Source organism: Lithobates pipiens, unplaced genomic scaffold, assembly GCF_037356315.1.
Source record: "Lithobates pipiens isolate NorthernLeopardFrog02 unplaced genomic scaffold, aLitPip1_a1.2 Scaffold_1, whole genome shotgun sequence".
In the NCBI taxonomy this organism is placed as follows: domain Eukaryota; kingdom Metazoa; phylum Chordata; class Amphibia; order Anura; family Ranidae; genus Lithobates; species Lithobates pipiens.
In genome coordinates, this window is record NW_027507685.1 from 161,320,245 (window position 1) to 161,340,745 (window position 20,501).

Consider the following 20,501-nt stretch of genomic DNA (forward strand, 5'->3'; position numbering starts at 1 on the left):
AATTATCCAAATGTCGCTCCTGTCCTTTGACTGACTTGCCATGTATTGTAGGACAACTGTCATGCATTCTGTCATTGCGGATCATATTACAATATCATCATATGAAAATGGTCCCCCCACCACCTCAGCTTGTGATGCAGCAGATGCTGGAGAGATTTCAGCCTTTAATTTGGGTGGAATTCAGCAGGGTCAGGGCCACCTACACTCGCTGCCATTGAAATTCAAGCACGACAGAGGTGTATGTTTCTGCATTTGCATCATAATATCCAAACGTCTTCGTAGGCTGTTCCTCCTGCCTGGGCACTCACTGTGTAATGCACTTCTATGCCCAGCAATTAAACTCATACCTGTCTAATTAATGCTGCGACAATACAAACACTGCTGAATTATAGGGCTCAGACGGTGACAACGAGGACACCTGAGGCTTGCTGTGTGCAGGGACCGGGATCACATGTAGAACAGACACTGGGTGCTGCTGGGATATTAGCACTGATCAGTCTTCACATGGTGTATGTGTGTGTTCAGCAATCAATGGGTGTAACACTCTGGTTGTCAAACTGATCCTGATTTTCAGTCACTATTCTTCCTGTGCACCTGGAATAGGAGGGGATCCCACTGACTGAGCAGGGATGGGACAAAATGCTGTACAGTGTTGTTATTATTTTTATATATGATGTATTTGGATGTGCTAAGACTACACTGCGGTCCCTACACTGCCAGAGCCTACATCAGTATTAGATCCCAACTTCTCTGGTCAGGAACCAGGCTCACAGTGCTCCGGTCAATGGCCAAGATGTGTCCTACCCAGAACACCTCTGTGAATCCAACCTAGGAGAATGAAGACTTTTATTCTTCTTCTTCTTCTTCTTCTTCTTCTTCTTCTTCTTTTTTTTCTCATTCTGACCTCTCTCCCCCTCTTTCTTCTTTCTTTCTCCCTTTTTCCTCTCATCTTTCTTTACACACACACACATATATATATATATATATATATATATATATATATATATATATTTCCCCCCTTTTTTCTTTTCTCTCTCATCTTCTTCCCTTTTTCTTTCACAATTTCTTTATTTTTTTCTCTTCCTTTCTCATTTTTCTTTCTTTTTTTCCCTTCCTCTCTCTCCCGCTCTACTTTTCTTCCTTTTTTTATTTCATTTTTTCTTTCTTTCTATCGTTCCTCTCTCTCTTCTTTTCTTTCTTTTTCTATCTCCCATTCTGTCTTGTTTTTTCTTCTTCTTCTTTCTTTTCACTCCTATCTTCACCTATCTTTTTAACTCTCTCCTTTCTTTCTTCCATTCTATTTCTTTTCTTCCTTTCTTCTTTGGCAAGCCGTTCTTTCTTATTTATCTTTCATTCTTTCTTTCTTTGCTCTTTCGTCCTCTCTTTTCTTTCTTCTTTTTATCTTTCTGTTCTCTTTCTTTGTTTTTATAGCTTTTCTTTTCTTCCTTTCGTTTTTACTTTTGCTCTATATCTATATATATATACGTTTCACATCTATGTAGACACCCAGTGACCGAGGGAGATCTTTGTATTATTTTTATATACATTCCTTACAGCAGTGTATTGATGTGTCAGTGGAGAGGTGATGATGGACAGTGTGCATTGTATGTGCAATATATATTGTATACAGCAGATTCATTATTCGCCATGATAAATAATTTGCTGAGTATTTTTTTATATGGGGGATTTAAGGATAAATTGCAAGCATTTTAAGCAGGTGAAAGCCAGAAAAAAAGGTCTCCTTGTGTGTTTTATGACTGGAGATTAGTTCGATACATTGTTTTATATCAGACATAATAATAAATATCACGTGCAGCAGCAACCATGTTGATGTGGGAGCATAAGGAGCATTGGTTTTGTCATTGTGATTGTCTGTGCTGGGCGTTTGTGGAACACCTACAGCAAGAAAAGGGGGGGGGGGGGGGGGCAGCCTATGTCACTGGAAGGAAAGAAATGTGTGAAGAGAGACCACTGCCAATTAACCCCAAATCTCCCTGGGATGTTTGCTATTTTTTCCTGGTCCTGTCCTGCTTTGGAGTAATTGGATACTGTTGTAAAAAAGAATGCGGATGTTTTAAGGTTTTCAGTAACATTACTTTGAAAAAAAAAAAAAAAACGACTGTAGACAGATGCCTAGCAGACTGACCCCCCCCCCCCCCCCCCAAATGCAGCTATAAAACCCAAACTGTTCTCCATCATTTGCAGGAGACGCTTCCTATGCCAGGGAATGTTCTGTAATAGGGGACAGCAAGATCTCACTGACTGCCCCCCCCCAGCACTGATCAGCACTGACAGCCCTCCACAACACAGCCACTGATCATGGGGGGGGGGGGGGTGCTTGGCTGGGCTCAGACATGTTCTCTAATCTGCACCAGGCATGACATTTGTCCTCTGCTTCATTACTTGCTTAGAAAGTCACTTGGTAAACAATTCTAAAGTTGTAAAGGAACTCTACCATTCACACAGGTGCACTTAAACTGAGGACTTATTAGTAAAAGTGGTAAATCCTGAAATCTATTTTCTCATAGGTACAATTAAATGGATTCATTTTAACCCCTTCCATCATTTTTTAATCTGCATTGCATTCTGTATTGTTTATTTTCTTATAAAAAAAAAGAGTTGCTATATGATGCAGAGAGATTTTATTTTATAATTATTTATTTATTTATTTTTACTATAGTGTGTGCAACATGTTCATAGCTTGCTGTGCACCTTAATTTGGAGATGATAAAATACTATATTTATTTTCATAATTGACATAATTTAGTAGAACAGTATTGAATATATATAAATTACATGGGCTACTTTACCCACCGATCTTTCTAATCTCACCCTAAAAATATAATAGATAAGTGGGAAAAATGGTTCAAGTTTATCCATGACAGGTTGTTGATATTTATCAATACTTTGAATGTAGCCTGTGCTAAGCACAAGCAGTACTTCAGCACATATCTGTTATAGTTCTCTCATCCTTCAGGTCTAAATGTGTAGTCAAGAGTTTCCAATAGTATCACAACCTAGGTTTCTCCAAAATATTTTACTATCTTACTTTGTGTGTGTATATATATATATATATATATATATATATATATATATATATATATATATACACACACACTTTCTGAAGTTAGTTATTTCTCTCTCTCTATAGCTATTCATTGGCTCCCTCTTCTTGTAAAGCACACCAACAAACTTTGTACAGATTGGTAATAGGGAGCTGACTCCACAGTCCCTAGAACAGACCTTGTTGGGGATGTAATATATGAATGAGGGTTTTTTTCCCTGGTAAATGTAAGCTGTGTACAGGTAATCTCCAGAGACCTGGTGAGCTGTAGATGTGATCTTGCTGTCAAAAAAGCAAAGTGCCTCATGTATTAGCAGCACATCAATGCCTACAAGGAGAGGACCAGACACACAAAGCATAAACAATTCAAGTTATCAGGAACACAAAGCATTAGGTCCTTGCTCCACATCCCATCAGCACCTGTGTTTGCTATATATACATCATTGTCTTCCTGGCAGCCTCCTGGATATTAGTGAGAGGTGCCGGCTTGTTATACTCAGTGCTCAGAATGAATGGATCAGGCCACATTTCCATGAGAGTAAAATGATTAATTACCCAGTGTCAGTCACTGATCTATGAAGACATAACACCACAGCAGACAATGTGCAGGATGCCCCAAGCTACAACCATGTTTTAATTCCTGCTTTATTGTATGCTCTGCTATATATTAAGTCTTAATAACCGTATGAGACTTGGGAAACATATGACAGATCAATCACACCGATCCCCTCCTCTCTTACCCACTGATTCCCCTTAACCCCTTCCTTACCTTGCCCATCCCACCCATGGAGCTTATCTGTTACAAATGAGACAGTCAGGATTAGCCTGCCTTGTGGCTCCTGCATCAGGTTCCCAGAAATTTGTAGGCTCAGCCTTGTGTCTTCTGCAAGGTCGCTTTGTTGGGCTTTAGTCACACTAGCTGGGCTGGGAGCTGGTATTGGCTCTTAGCTCCTGCTAGATAACAGATGGTATACTAGAGCTGATTACCTTACTACACACAGGCATCGGCTGGGGACTCCCAACATTTATGATTTGTTCACCTGTCATCTACTTGCAAAATAAGAGATTGTGGGAGCACATCTTCGGGAAAACAGCTCATTCCCTGCCCCAGCACAGCAAGGAATAAGCCTAAAACTTGCCATACACAAGACAATCTAATTGCACAATTTCCTTTGAGCTCTACCATCATCTGTGTAAGGCAAGGGCTCCTCTGATTTGATGCAAATTGAATGGATTGGTTAGGTTTGTCCTTCTATTACATAGTTTTGATAAATCTAAATCAGATTGCATAGGTGTATGACCAACTTAAAGTTGCTGCCTAGTTCCCCTTTTATCAATGTAAACCATCAGGGAAGGGATGAACCTCACTGCCCACCTAGCTAGTCCCATATATGAATATATATATATATATATATATATATATATATATATATATATATATACATACACACACAACACACACACACACATATACACGCACGGGGTTGTCAATGGCAGCTTATTTCAGAATTTACAAAACTTGTGCATTTTCTGTAATATTCTATTTTACATAATATTAACATCAAAATATCTCCACTTATTGAATACTGTTTATTTACCATTGGCTTAATTCACAAAGCTTTTTTTAGATTTACCCAAACCAATATATTATGAGGTCAAACCTAAACACATTGAATTTCTATGCAATCAGGCAGGCCCTTATACTACATAGATGAAGGTAAATCTAAAGGAAATTGAACAACAAAGGTTGTATAGTGTGTATCCAGCTTTAGGCTCTAAAATTATCCATCTGACTGATTCCAGCTAAAAATAAGTGCCACTTTGATATTTTTTTTTTTTTTTTTTAAATAAGGACCCTTTTTCTGGCAAGCCATTAGGTTGATGGACTTTCGCAGCCAGTTGCTCTGCTAGCAGAGATCAGCTGTTGGGACACAGTCCTGGCACTTTGGGGGCAGAAGGGGTTAAATCACCTATTTCCTTGTAACCATAAAGTCTTTGCTGCTCTTGTACAGGAGGCTGCTTGGCCCTGGGTTTGGTCTCAGCAGATCCCACAGGCGCCAGATTAGGCCGCTACTTAGAAATTCTGAAAGGTCCTCTTGTGTTTATAAGGAAATCTCTGCAAGGATAATACCTAGCACTGCTTTCCTCGCCAGAAAAACATAAACATATTACAGAAAAAAAAATAAAAAATAAAAAAATAAGACACCAATATCATGCTATTTTATTGGAGTAGGCTGATGCTAATTTGAGGGTGAACTGCACTCTGCTAACTTCAAAATTACATTTTTATTAGAATATTATATTTTTATTACATTAAAGATAAAAATGCATGAGAAAGCAGCAGAGGAAACAGGAAACTCCAAATATCAATCTAATAGCAACATGAACACAGCTAAAATTAATTCCCATCCCCTAGGAGTGCGTTATCAAGCACTATTAGTTGGAAAAATTGTAAAATTAGTATATATATATATATATCTTTAAAAAAATTAACTATATATACATATACATATATATATATATATATATATATATATATATATATATATATATATATATATATGCACACACACACACTAATAAAAACAGGTGACGCACTGATCACTGACAGCTGCCACAATAACATATCAGGGAACTGTTACAGCTTGTATGATGTTCCATATTGTCATATCATGTCTAAATATTGCAGGACCCCACTCCAGGTGGAACGAGGAGCGGAGAACAGGGGTTTCCTTTTTCTTTCTACAGCTTGTAATTAGTCCAGATCTAGGAATAGTGTAATTATCTAATTAATTATTTTGCCTTCCAAAACCAAAACCTTGTCTCTGATTGAGTTAACCCATGCCTTGCCACGCATCTGAATGCCAAGTCAGCATCTATATAGGGCTGCAAGGGGTTAATGCTGTACCAGCAGTGCCCTCCCTTTTCGGATGTTAAAATACATTTCTATTGCCAGGATGTGTTTTCTTTTTTCTTTTTTTTTTTTCCGGTTGTATTTCTATTAATACTGAGCGATACCTTTAAATAGGGCAACATGCTTTCCCTAGTTATCACTGTACACCGTTAAAAGCTGAACGCACATAGTTATGGCTAATAACGTTCATTGCAAAGCCGTTTGTAACAAAAAAACAAAACAAAAAAAAACAAAAAAAAAAAAAAACAAGCAAAACAACAACAAGAAAAAAAAATTCAAACAATAGTTAGCTAAAAGCAAATAAATACGTGGTTCTGCAATGATAACTCTAGTTTGCGTGTTAAGTAAACAAAGTTGTGGTCAAGAAACTGTGAAGAAAGAGTCTCGATAACATACAAAATAATACTAAAGAAAAATGAATAAATAAAGGTCCCAAACATCCCAATAATGAAATGTTCACATTTGTAGCGTGGAGATGGGCTGATTTATGAATGTGAAGAGTAGTCCCAGAAGATGCTCTGCCTATGTCACTTGTAACATTGGGGTACAGGGTTGCATTTTGAAAGAGAGAGAGTAGTAAAACCCTCTACTGGAGAAAACTGATCTATCCCCCACCTCCTCCCCAAATACACACAGTTCTATAATAAGCAGCCAGTGGCAGCCTAAAACCAATCAGCACAAGGCATGGACCTGACGTCAGAGGCCTCGTAGAAAAGGTGCAGTACTCATTGCACAGAGGACTGCAGAGCTGGAATAAAGAAGAGAGCTTCTCACTTTAAGGGATTACACCAAGTCCATGCAGAAGACCCTCCTCCCCCATTACTCACAGACAGCCCTGCCTGCAGGAGCAAAAAACTTAACACAGCAACGGTCCATAGATGATCAGCAGGACACACCAACCCCAAGTTTATCCTCTAAATAAATCCCAATTTCGTTTCTGCATGCAACTCGCATTTCCCTGACAGCGGCGCTTGGGGACCCTTGGTGGGTCTCAAGAGCAACTTTAGTCCTTCGTTGGAGAAAACCCATCTACGATGTTACCAATGATTGGATCCTTTACCTGCTGCCTTGGCATGAAGAAAAGGGGCCCAGATGCCTAATATCAGCACTTGCAGCTCTTCCATCCATCCACAGCGACCCGCAAAATAACCCTGAGATCTTCTGCAGCTTCTCAGACCACCTGAGGATCTTCTCTAGTGATCATGTCCTTCACTTTAGACCTGTAATCATCAGAACCCCATCACATGACATTCCTCAGGAAGGACAGCTTGGGACTTTGACTGTTTTTTTTTTTTTTTTTTTTTTGAGGGGGGGTCACCTAGTTGGCTTTTGGTTCCATCATTTCTCCAAGGACTATCTCAGAAAGCTGCCTCTGGGTGGACAATCAATGCATGGCTTAGGAGTCCAGTTTATGGAAATAGGCTCCAGCTACCGCAGCATCTGTAAAGATTCCCACGCGTGTTTTTTCCACGCTCCAGAGATGCTTTTCCACAGCCTGTCCGGGGGGGAGATGCATGGGGTCATCGATGAGATGGACAGAAGATCCAAAAGTGAAAGCACCGCCATCAGCTCTGCTATAGACAGAGGGGAGACAGAGACGGTAGGTGGGGGAGAGGCCCAAGGCTGTAGGGTGCCAACGTGCCATGCTTTAAAATAACAATGTTCTCAAATAATAATAATAAAAAAAAAAAGATCAATGACAGGTCCAGCAAAATCGTTATATTCAGATTGAAGCTAGAGAAAAGTCAAGTGTGCTCCACCACTGCATTGTGTACCTCATTTCATTGTAAGTGTGCATGGTGTACCACTGATTTATTATTACATATCTGCCAGGGAGGAATGACTAAATTATGTTACCTTTGTGCTCCTAATATGAATGAAGTGTACTTCTAAACACAGCCTGCTTCCTATTCACTTCAATAGATTGCAGAACAGTTTCTTGTCACAATTAAAAAAAAAAAAGTCAACCAAAAATTTATTTGAAACGTGAACTTTTGCACAAACGTTTAAATAATTATAAAAAATAGTATATATATTATTAATCATCAGAACCCCATCACATGACATATTATTAATATTGATCTATATCTAGATACATAGATGACACGCACAGAAAGTACAATTACATTTAACTGAGGACATATAACATTTTAGACATATTATAGCGATGGTACTATTGCACAGAGCTAAATATATATCTATATCCATAACTATCTATCTATCTATCTATCTATCTATCTATCTATCTATCTATCTATCTATCTATCTATCTATCTATCTATATATATATATATATATATATATATATATATATATATATATATATATACATACAAAAATGTAAACCCACACATACATATACACACCCCATTTCCTTTTTTTAATAGATTTTGCTAAAAGATCATTCCATTTCCATTACACACACTGTATGTCAGGATAATATCCCTCATAACAATCCCCCATATATCGTTTTTTTTCCCCCACGGAAACTGAGCTTATTTAATTATTTTATTATTTAATTATTTTAACAACAAATGTTAACAATTATAATTAAAATCGATTAAAAATAGTTTCTAAAAAGTAGTTAGAATTTGATTTATCATATGCAATCATGTATTTCAGAGGTGTCACGTGGTTTTACAATAACCATCTATTGTAATATATATATATATATATATATATAATATATATATATATATATATATATATATATATATATATACAGTTACGTTTGAAAGACTAGGATTACACACATGATATGCTTGTGATGTACATGTGCTATATGAATGTGACATTTTTATTTCACGCTTCTAATAGCCCAGAGAGCAATGTGTGTGTGTTTTGCGATTTCCACATTTATGGCAGGTTGGGCTCGATTTAAACAATTTAGGACCATACTGCATTAAGCGATCACAACTATATCATTCCACACATTAGACGATGATCCAACTGCTAGTGTACAACGATTTGGGATTCCAGGTGAGACTAGATTAGACACCTGTGAGTCTGCTTCTCAATAGATTATTGATTTTTAGAAGGCTATTCCCCTTGCTGATCTTGCATTAAATAGAATTCACAATTCGAATATTCAGTTTTATATAGGATTGTATGAACCTTGGTTTCACTGGTAGATTACATCACAATATGAATACAAAAATATGTATTCTCACTTTAGTAACTATAGGACAGTGTATGAACCCAGCAAAGATTACATTGATTTCTATCTATCTATCTATCTATCTATCTATCTATCTATCTATCTATCTATCTATCTATCTATCTATCTTGTTATTACACACACACATTATATATATATATATATATAGCAACCCAATATACATAACACACTCTTTTTATTTATATCAGCTCCTATACAATACAATTTCATCCACATTTGGATCCAGTATGAAAATTCAGTTTGCCCCATCAGAACGCCTACAGGCCAAAAGGCAAAATGTAGTAATTTGTAATATAATGTAATACCATTTGTGATTGTGACTACAGATCATAAAACATGGTGACTTTTATCAGGCAAGCCAATTTGCAATTGTTTAGTATAACAAAAAATTATATAGTGTGAAAAATGTACATTATTACAAAATGTTCTGTAATAGATGTCAAATATTTATTACATGATTTATGGCAGTTATTTTTTTTTTTTTTTACAGTTTGATTGTTGTTTGTTCTGGTCTGTTTGATTGTTGTTTGTTCTGGTCTTTTTTTTATTGTTGTAGTAACCTCTCCGGTTTAATAGTGAGAAATATGTGGATAGACTGTTTTACTGACTGTGTCTTTGTGCCCCCTTTTTGCCAGACGATGCCCTCCATCAGCAATGACAGGGCTGCCTTGTGTGCTGGTTGTGGGGGGAAAATCTCGGATCGGTACTACCTCCTGGCAGTGGACAAGCAGTGGCACATGCGCTGCCTGAAGTGCTGTGAATGTAAATTAAACTTGGAGTCTGAACTGACCTGCTTCAGCAAAGATGGCAGCATCTACTGCAAAGAGGACTATTACAGGTACCATAACCCCCTGCCCTTACCCCCCCCCCCCCCCAAAAAAAAAAAAAAATTGAATCATACATCTAAGCATCAAAGCACCAAACTCACAAAAATACCCATTAAAAAAAATAATTATTTCAAAATAGTAGTGGTTCCATGGGTCTGCCTGTTGGTAAAGATAGTTGCCAATCTGTTGCAGGCTCAATTCACAAAGGTAACACTCCATAATAATTGCCCTTATTTATTTTTTTCTTTCTAAGTAACAGTATATTTTCTCCAATGAGATTTAAAAAATTGAGTCACATGGCTGAAATGTTTTTTTGTTTATCCTTTTGGTAAAGTATGCCTAAGCTTAATTCACAAAGCTAACACATCAGGATAAGGAACATTATTTTATTTTATTTTTTAAAAAGTGAGGTTATTTTTAAAATTACAGTCTAATGTCTGAAATAAAGATCCTCGCTCTTTTGTTCAAGTTTTGTGGATTGAGTCTAAATGCTCAGTTCACAAACCTTACACTCAGGGACAAGGATCCTTATTTGAAAAATTGATAGCTATTTTCAGCTGGGTCCAATGAGTATTCAGTCACATAAGTTAAAAAAAAAGATCCAATGTTAAAGATTAGTGATTAGAGCCATTGTGTAATCGGAGGTTAGATTGTGAATGTTTTAGAATATAAACATCTTATCCTGGGCCATAAAACATATATATATTAGCAAGTCATAGATCAACTTCTATTATGTTATTTTAATACTAACATTACAATAAAAAAAAAAAACAACTATACGAGACATAAAAATATCTGATCACACGAGATCACTTTCTACCATGTTATTATTTCACCCTATAAGTCTTGCACACTTAGGAACCCTCTGTACTATAAAAAAAAACGCTAAAACAATATTTCTACTGTTGTCCAATAAAAGGAAAACTTCTGATTTTCATATAAAAGTAGGGGGGCATTTTATTTTACGGGTTGACATGTTCATTTCAGTTTGAGGAGTGCGAGGTTCCCCTGGAAATACTTCATTAATATGGAACAGGCGTTGCGGTTAATAGCAGGCAGGGAAGGGGTTAAATCAAAAGGCTACTGCATTGCCTGCTTGTTTTATTTGGCCATCAGTCCCGAAGTGCCTTTGGATGAACGGGGACTTATGAAGGATTTATGGACAAAAAAAAAAAAACATATATGCAGACCTTGGCTATAATATAAATTACATTTTAAGCTGTTTGAAATATTTTGAAATATGGGTATAGGAAAGAGCAATCAGATCATTATCAGATTAAAGTTATCTGTCTTTTTTTAGTGCATTTATTCTTTATTTTAACAAGATCAATGAGATTTTTAAATTAAATTTATGAGCTTAATAGATCCACTTCCTATGCCCCAGGATGCCAAAGTTGGTTGTTCTTTCCAGTGAAATTTATCAGAGCGTGTGTATATATATATATATATATATATATATATATATATATATATATATATATATATATATATATAGCCTCTGGTGAGGTCTGTAGGGCTAGTGAACATTATAGATCTTCACAATGGAGGTTTGTGGGCACTCCATTGAGTTTCTGACTTTCCAGTTGGGACAATGGTCCGTTCAGTGGTGTTGGGATTTCTTACCCACTACCACCTTGCCCTCACCAGTTCTGGAACCGTATAAGTCAATAAACTTTTTTTTTGTTTACCAGTACACATGAACTACATATACCATGAGGCCTCAAGGCATGGAGGCTAGCTGGTAATTGTTGTTTTGTTTCATACAGTAGTCACTAGTGTCTGAAAATAAAAAAATGATGTGGGATTGGTATCTATAGGGTTGAATTTAGAGAAAAAGTTCTCCTTTCTCTAAAGTCAACGTGATATAAGTGATTTAAATATATCATACGTCAATAGTGTCTTAAAATGATGTGGGAATGACATCTATGATTGACTTTAGAGAACTTTTTCCTCTTTATCATGCTGTCTAAAATTGTGAACTTGTTCTGATTCTACATCTGCAGGAGGTTTTCCGTCCAGAGATGTGCAAGATGCCACTTGGGAATCTCAGCCTCTGAGATGGTCATGAGAGCAAGGGACTTGGTGTACCACCTCAACTGTTTCACCTGCAATACATGCAACAAAATGTTGACCACTGGAGACCACTTTGGCATGAAGGACAACTTGGTCTACTGCAGGCTCCACTTTGAGACTCTGATCCAAGGAGAGTACCAGGTTCATTTCAATCACTCGGATGTGACATCAGGGAAGGGTTCGGGACTGGGGTCTGGGGCTACCTCTGTAGGGTTGCCTTATTATAACGGTGTGGGGACTGTGCAGAAAGGGAGGCCAAGGAAGAGGAAGAGCCCGGGGCCCGGCGGAGACTTGGCAGCCTACAACGCAGGTAAGCAAAGCAAGCCAGGCTCATTCATTTCTAATGCAATGTTTTCCTCTTGATTACACAAAACAGCTTCCATTTATTAAATCTCAACTGATAATAATAGCCTAGCTGGGTATAATTATTTGCATCAAGTGCTGTCAAGCTGGTAATTGCAGGAGCTAAAAATCTTTGCTTTTTTTTCAGTTCAGGTAGAAAAAAAAGATAGGGTTTGTAAATCAGGTAGAAGAAAAGATAGGGTTTGCTATCGGAAGAGGGCAGGGAGCAGTGATCTATGGGGTCTACTGGCTTCATCTAATGAGGAACTACAAATCCCAGCAATCCTGTCAACTATCCAATGGATTTTTTTTTACCTATCTGTCTGCAAATCTATTGGGCTGATTTTACTAGAGGAGTTCAGACTCTTCATTCAAAAATTGTTTGAATATTCAGTTGGTTCAATCTTGTGAATTATTTGGGTATATTATTATCATTTTAGTATTATTATTATCTGTTTAAATTTCATTCTTTTTTTAATCTTATTTATAACCGAAATATGTATAGTCTATAATTTAAAATCTATAATGTATCTATTAATGATCTATCTATCTATCTATCTATCTATCTATCTATCTATCTATCTATCTATCTATCTATCTATCTATCTATCTATCTATCGATCTATCTATCTATCTATCTATCTATTTATCTATCTATATCTATCTATCATTTATCTACTGTATCAATGATCTATCTATTCATTTCTATTCATTAATGATCTATAATTTATCTATGAATGCTCTATATCTATCTATAACTTATCTATTAATGATCTATCTATCTATCTATCTATCTATCTATCTATCTATCTATCTATCTATCTATCTATCCATCTATCGATGATATATCTATCTATCTATCTATCTATCTATCTATCTATCTATCTATCTATCTATCTATCTATCTATCTATCTTTCAATCTATTAAGGATCCATCCACCCATATCTCTATGTAGGGGTCTGCTCAGTGTAGGACAGGGTAGGGGTTACACAGGTGTTGTAGGTGACAGCCCTGAGTGGAGTGTTTGTTAATGGCAGGTGATTTGCAGAAAGCTGATGGAAAGCAAGTGGTGCGGCTCCTGCATCAGGTTTCAGTCTGCACAGAAGCATTCCATAAATAACAAAAATAGGCTGTGACTGCGGCTACCCTGACAGTATTTGTTTTAATAATTACCATCAGTATCACAATTCTAGCGTCTGCTTTATAGATCACCTAGGTTCACCCCATAAAATGGCAACTCTTATTTCAAGAGGGAGAATTCAGTTGGTTTTACCCTCACCCCCCCCCCCCCCCCCCACCCCTTCTTCCAGCCTCCATATCTTTGTAAAGGAGACACATGCCTCCTAATTCTGTTATTATACATGTGAATAGCTCATTTGTTCATACGCAAAGATTTCCATAGAACGGTAATGGGAGATGAGCTGGTATTAAAAAATATGACACAGTGGGTTAAAATCTATTTTTAAAAACGTGCTATAAAAATAATTCAATACATTATTGTAGGCACACCATCATCAAATAGAGAAAGCAGTAATGTAGATGACAAAGAACCGTCCAATGAAATCAGCGCTAATCACAATTGTTCACAATGACGGTGCGTTGTACTATGACGATCATCCTGTTATTTAACATGAATATTTTAATAACCAAACACACAGTTTGATTTAATTGAATTGATTAACGAAATTATATATGCAGTAACAAGGTTCTTTAGTTACTAATGTGTAATGAAAATATTAATTTTAATTTAGATTTTTAGAAAGTATATTTTTCCCAGTTATGTAGAAGGTTTTATTTAACTTTGTTATGGCGGTGCATGCATGTGTGCACAGTGTATATGTGTCTATATATATGTGCATGTATGTGTGTGCGTATATAAATGTCATATATATATAATATATGTGTGTGTATGTGCATATATATTTGTATGTGTGTGTATATATATAGATATACATATATATAGATCTATCTATCTATCTATTTATCTATCTATCTATCTATCTATCTATCTATCTATCTATCTATCTATCTATCTATCTATCTATCTATCTATCTATATATTATTGTGTATGTGTGTGTGTGTGTGTGTGTGTGTGAGAGAGACAGTTGGCATTTTCCTCCTTTTCACTATGGTGTGATGGTGATTAGAGCATGTTGCAAATGATTTTGTTAAATGCTGGATTTGTGGGTTCATCAAATGGTTCGCCTAACCCCAACTTTAATCTCCAGCTGCGCCAATGTCTTAGGAGCCAACCTTATCTTATTCCAAACCTAAATGCAGACTTAATACTTTTTCAGGAAGTCATATCTCCAGGGGTGAGAGACGATCAAAAATTTAATTTCTGGTCCAGTTGGCACCAAATGGGTTAACAATTAACCATTTAGAAACACAGCACTCTCCCTGTTAATCCTGTTTAGTTCTCTGTTCATTGTTAACTGGGGTAAAGAGTCCCCATTGTGGCCCAGAAATTGCTCAGGGTCTGGAAGCTTCAGCTTGGGGTAGTTTGGATGTGGATGGATCCTGACAGGCAGAAAATAGCTCAGAAGGGAACTGAACTTCAAAAAGACTTTTTTTCCACCCCTTTTTCTCTCATTTTCCTTTAAGTGCCTATGTGGTGATTTCTTCCAAGTCTGTGTAGGATGGGAATTAGTTGAGTAGTGATTGGGACAATGTGACACCCAGGAACACCTGTGATGTGTATACAGAATATGCTCCCATATGCCTTCCCCCACCAGGAACTATCAAAACTGAGGCTGTGTCCTCTACTCTCTCATCACTTTACTTGTTTTAACTTCCCTGTGGACTAACACTGAAGTCTGATTGGTTGTCACGGGCAACAACTCCATTTCTGTTCTAGTTTTTAGAAATTAGCCTTATTTTGGTCTCAGTTGCTACCAAGTGCCCTGAGGGGGGGTGTGTAACCTGGAAGGGCCTCTTTTACTTTGTGAATCCACTCTTTTTCTATCAATGATAGGCGTATGCGTGGGTATAGTAATATAGCAAAGAAAATAAAATAAAAAATATATATATATATTTTTTTAAATGTCGACTATTATATTGTATACTATATACATACGTCAAAAATCGATTACACCTCCACTAATATATATATATATATATATACACACACACACACACACACACACACACATAGTCATAGTCATATATATTGTGTGTGTGTTTTATAGTAGCTTTTTTGTGTGTGTAGTATAATGTATGCTATTTATTAGTGGACATGGTAAAAAAAAAAAAAAATATATATATATATATATATATATATATATATATATATATATATATATATATATATATATATATACACACACACACACACACACACATAGTCATATATATTGTGTGTGTGTGTTTTATATGTATATATATATTTATTTATAGAAAATTATATTATGAATATAATTATATAATTGTGGACTATATATATATATATATATATATATATATATATATATATATATTTTACCATGTCCACTAATAAATAGCATACATTATACTACACACACAAAAAAGCTACTATGTAATAGTGGACATGTAAAAGATAATGTCAACATGTAACTCTATCCAGTCCCTACTCTAGCTTGTATGTGGGGTGTAACTTGTTAAGTAGCGGATCAGTTGGGACGACCATCGTGTTATGAGGCTTGTTTGACTTACTATTGAATTAGAAGGAACTCTGACTGTCCATATTGACACAGGAATTATAGTTCGATAATGGGCAGACTTATATACCCTCTGGAGTCTAGTTTGTAGGACCACTAAAGCCGAATACCATATATAAGGACTTAATTCCCAGGAAAAAAAAAGTATAGTCAATGCATGGTGAAAGTTTATTGTGACTGTCCCTTGTATTGTGCTGGATTTAGCTCTCACTCACTATTGTGAACTGGCCTTTTCTTGAAGACAATGGTGAAGTTAATGCGATAGGAAATGAGGTTTCTAAGTACTTGGTGACCCCATTTTGGGATCATTTAGAAAAGGAGAATTTGGAAGGTAAACTGTGCAAAATGTGTTGCGTTCTGAAATACCAAGCTATATTAATAATGATAATAATAATAGTAATACTACTACTAATAACCAATAAGTCAACAAAAGTGAGCTGGATCATAATAATAAAGAATAATACAAATACATGATAATTATAATTTATTATTATTACTACTATTAGGTAGAAATTTTTGGAAAGACAGATCTTTCATAAGATAAATCTCCTCTATGTACATCAAGGCAATCCATTATATAATCTCTATATTATCAAATGCCATTCAAACTCGCCACATATTTCCGTTGCCTTTTGCAAGGAGAGAGAGTTGGCATTTCCTCCTTTTTACTATGGTGTGATGGTGATTAGAGCATGTTGCAAATTATTTTGTTAAATGCTGGATTTGTGGGTTCATCAAATAGTTCGCCTAACCCCAACTTTAATCTTCAGCTGTGCCAATGTCTAAGGAGCCAACCTTATCTTATTCCAATAATAATAATAAAAAAAATATTATAATGCTTTTATGAAAGTGAGTTTAGTTTCAGGGGCTAAGAAAATATCTTTTAGTAAAAAAAAAATGTCTACCTTTTTTTTTAACCAAAAGAGACATGTGTTAAATAAAAAACCTTAACGAAATGTAATACTGTGAATCGTTGTTGATAATAAATAGATGCGTTGATGGAAAAACACACATAACATTTCACTGAAATAGTTTGTTTAATTAATATTTTTATCTATCTGTTGATTTGATGCTAAAACCAATCATGTGTTAGAAAGTAAAAACGAATTTCAATGGATCTATATATATTTCTTCTTCTTTTCCTTTACATCTGATATTTATGTATTGGTTCCATTCAATTATTTGGAAGTATCCTAGACAGAAACATAAAACAGCGAAAAGAAAAATAACTTATAAGATATAACTAAAAATTATAGTTTATAATCTTCAGGGAAAGACAACATTCTGCTTTGCGTGCTGCATTTCATCCCCTATTCCCAAGGAAAATCGATAATTACCGAAGGATTATTCCAATCGGAAATCTTATACACTATAATTATATTATAGCAGAGGGACCCATGTACAGATGTAAAAAAAAAAAAAAATCACGACTCAAATACCTTTCCTGAAAACAGAAATAAACCACAAATGCATGGGAAAAGAACAATAAAAATGATAAAACAGAATATCAGATTTACCATATTTTAATGTAAACTTGGTATATATTTTGTATAAGTTAAAAATGACACTTAGGTTTTTTTTTTTTGTAAGTTAATGTAGATTTGATTTATAATATTATTTTGCAGACTTGTTTTAAGACTTAAAGGTGATGGGTTTTAAAGTAATATGTAACTGCAAATAATGCTACCTCACTTTTTTGTAATTATAATGTTTATGAAGAAAATATTGTTGCGTTTGTCCTTTAAAAGCAACTTGAATTGACAATTGTAAAAAAAAAAAAAGAAAAAAAAATCCTTTCCTTCCAAGCTTTCCTGAATTGCTGATTACAATTGCAGCTCTCTTGCTCCCCCTAAAGACCATTCAGAGAGTCTGCACTCATAGACGATTCTTATTCCAAGGTCCATGGGGGTCTATATTTACTAAAGTTCTAATCTAATGCAATTTGGTAATCCACTTTAGCACATCGCAAAAAAAAAAAAAAAAAAGTGTACAAAAAAAAAAGACATTTTGGCAATCAGTATTACAAATGATTAAACAGTGTCAATCTGATAATTGCAACATATTGTTAATATCTTGCATGCAAATTAGCATCCTGACTTTTAAAAAGCAGTTAGCAAAAATGTTTACAACATAAATATACACAAAGTGTAATCAACATCTACAAACTACATATAAAGCACATAAAATAGATATACCTATATAAAAAAAAAAAAAAAAAAGTTAACTATTTACCCAAAATATTAGAAGGCATGGTTGTGGCATCATTTCTAAATACCTGGATCAAACTATTTAAATATAGCCAAACAATGTGCAATATAAAATAACTAAAATAACAGGACACAGCTAAAATTGGCTCCATGCACACTGGGCTTAAAAAAAGTCTGTTCTCTTGGGAGTAAAAAACGCTCATATAGAGGAATTGAGAGAGTTTAGGAGAGTTTTATGTTTTTTGTGCCAGTAAGCTCCAATCAGAAACGCAAAACAGAAGGGTTATTATTTTTTTTCCTGCCTCTAAACACTGAGTTCAAAATATGCCTCTAATTGTCCTAATGTGCATGGACACATAGGATAACATTAAAAACTGCTTCTACAGGCAGAACACAAAACTCCTGTAGAAGCAATGATTTTTAAGCCAGTGTGCATGGAGCCTTGAAAAAATATTGATTAGGTTCAATGAACAAAGCTTAAAAAAATGCAAGCTCCTTTGGCAAAAAAATAAAATAAAAAATACGCACATAGAGCATTTTTGTATACAGAGTTTAGGAGAGTTTAGCATTTATTTTCTGCAATCAGTGATGCAAACCAGAAGGATTTTTTGTTTTTTTGTTTCCTGCCTCTTGAGCTTAAAATATGCCTGTAATTGTCCTAATGTGCGTAAACACATAGGATAACATTGAGCTGCTTCTACAGGCAGAACAAAAAACTCCTGTAGAAACAGCGATTTTTTTGGGCTTCATGCACATTAGGAGCAGAAAAAAAAACGCCTGTAGAATCAATGTTTTTTAAGTCCAGTTTGCATGGAGCCTTAAAAAACATGGCATAAAAGACGCAAATTGAGAGCATATTTTACAAAGTTTAGGCGAGTCTATGAGAGTTTAAGAGCATTTCCTTTATAGGTGTTTTTTGCACTACACGCCCCTCTGCAAAAGCCAGGAAATGATGTTCAGTGAGAACACACTTTTTTTTTTTTTTTTACTAAAAAAACATTGAAACTTGATGTTCAGAAGAGATAAGAGGAGTTTAGGAGAGACTGATGTTTTTACAGCTCCTAAATTTCTCCAGAAAACGCGATAGAGAAGGTTTTTTTTTCCGGCCTCTGAACGTCCCAGACAGAAAACGCCTGTAGTAGTCATAATGTGCCTTAAAAACACATAGAACACAATAGAAGTGCTTCTAGAGGCAGGAGAAAAAAACGTCAAACGCCTGTAGAATCAACGTTTTTTACCAGTGTTAATGGAGCCTTAAGCTGTCCAGAATGTTATACAACTCAGATTCAGGGAATCAGAGCCCAGAAGGGTCCAGATTGAAGACATTTACATGAGGGAAGAAGATTGTAGGCAAGGTCTACTCACAGTGATGGGAATACCTTTAAAAAGGTGCCACTAGTATTATTTGTAACCATACACATTGATTTATACTCTACCACCATTGTAGGTGCTACATTTCCTAAAAGTAAGATCAGTATCCAGAATACAGCGTTGTTATCCTATAAGTATAAATTACAAAGAAAAAAAGTGTTTGGACTTACAACAGTTTGCTATTTTGATAAATTTCAGTGTCCAAAATAATGCTAAAATGTAATTAATTATAAACTTAGCCATATTGAATAACTACTTGCTGTACATAGACATAGAAAAGTAGTAAGAGCTACCACTATACAGTTTTTGCAGCAGTGATATAGAAAAGCCAATAGTAAAATATAGTAACAGCCAATAGTATAGTTAAAGCCAATCTATGCAACATCACATCAGCTTTACACACTGAGATCATTACTCTTTAAAAAAAATTCATGCTGCCATTTCCATTGATCAGCAGTGGAAAATCAGCAGTTTTGAAAAACTTTCATTCACCATAGTGACACTGCATGAAAACCACATTTCTTTGGTACCTTGTATGATACTATGTGCCTGGACAATCCAGATAAACAAAAAAAAAAACACAATGTGTACTGCATGTACTATACTATGGGCGCTGGCATACTGCAAAACTCGAATTATTAAAATGTTATTTGTACAAGTGACCATTTGTAGAGGATAGATTCTCTCAAAATAAAAGACACCAAAACTTATGAGTTTCCACTGCTGAGTACTTGACAATGACACCATAAATAAAAAAAATACAATTCATTTTTGTTGTGTCACGGTCAGACGTATGGTAATGTAATTCTGACTCACATGTCATATATTCACAATAATAATGAGTAG

The 20,501-nt window shown here is 35.4% G+C and overlaps 1 protein-coding gene across 3 annotated transcripts in view; it reads left to right on the forward strand.

Annotated features, from left to right (window-relative positions):
- Window positions 1–20,501, forward strand: part of LHX2 (LIM homeobox 2) — a 56,472-nt gene that overhangs the window by 979 nt on the left and 34,992 nt on the right. The window contains exons 1-3 of one of the 3 annotated variants that reach the window (XM_077478830.1): window positions 519–644; window positions 9,792–9,994; window positions 11,987–12,366. In XM_077478830.1, coding sequence (XP_077334956.1) covers window positions 630–644; window positions 9,792–9,994; window positions 11,987–12,366 — 598 coding nt within the window. In that variant the 5' untranslated portion in view covers window positions 519–629. Of the gene's footprint in view, window positions 1–518; window positions 645–6,693; window positions 7,579–9,791; window positions 9,995–11,986; window positions 12,367–20,501 lie in introns of those variants that run through there. The other 2 variants (XM_077478829.1, XM_077478831.1) reach the window with 2 other exon arrangements.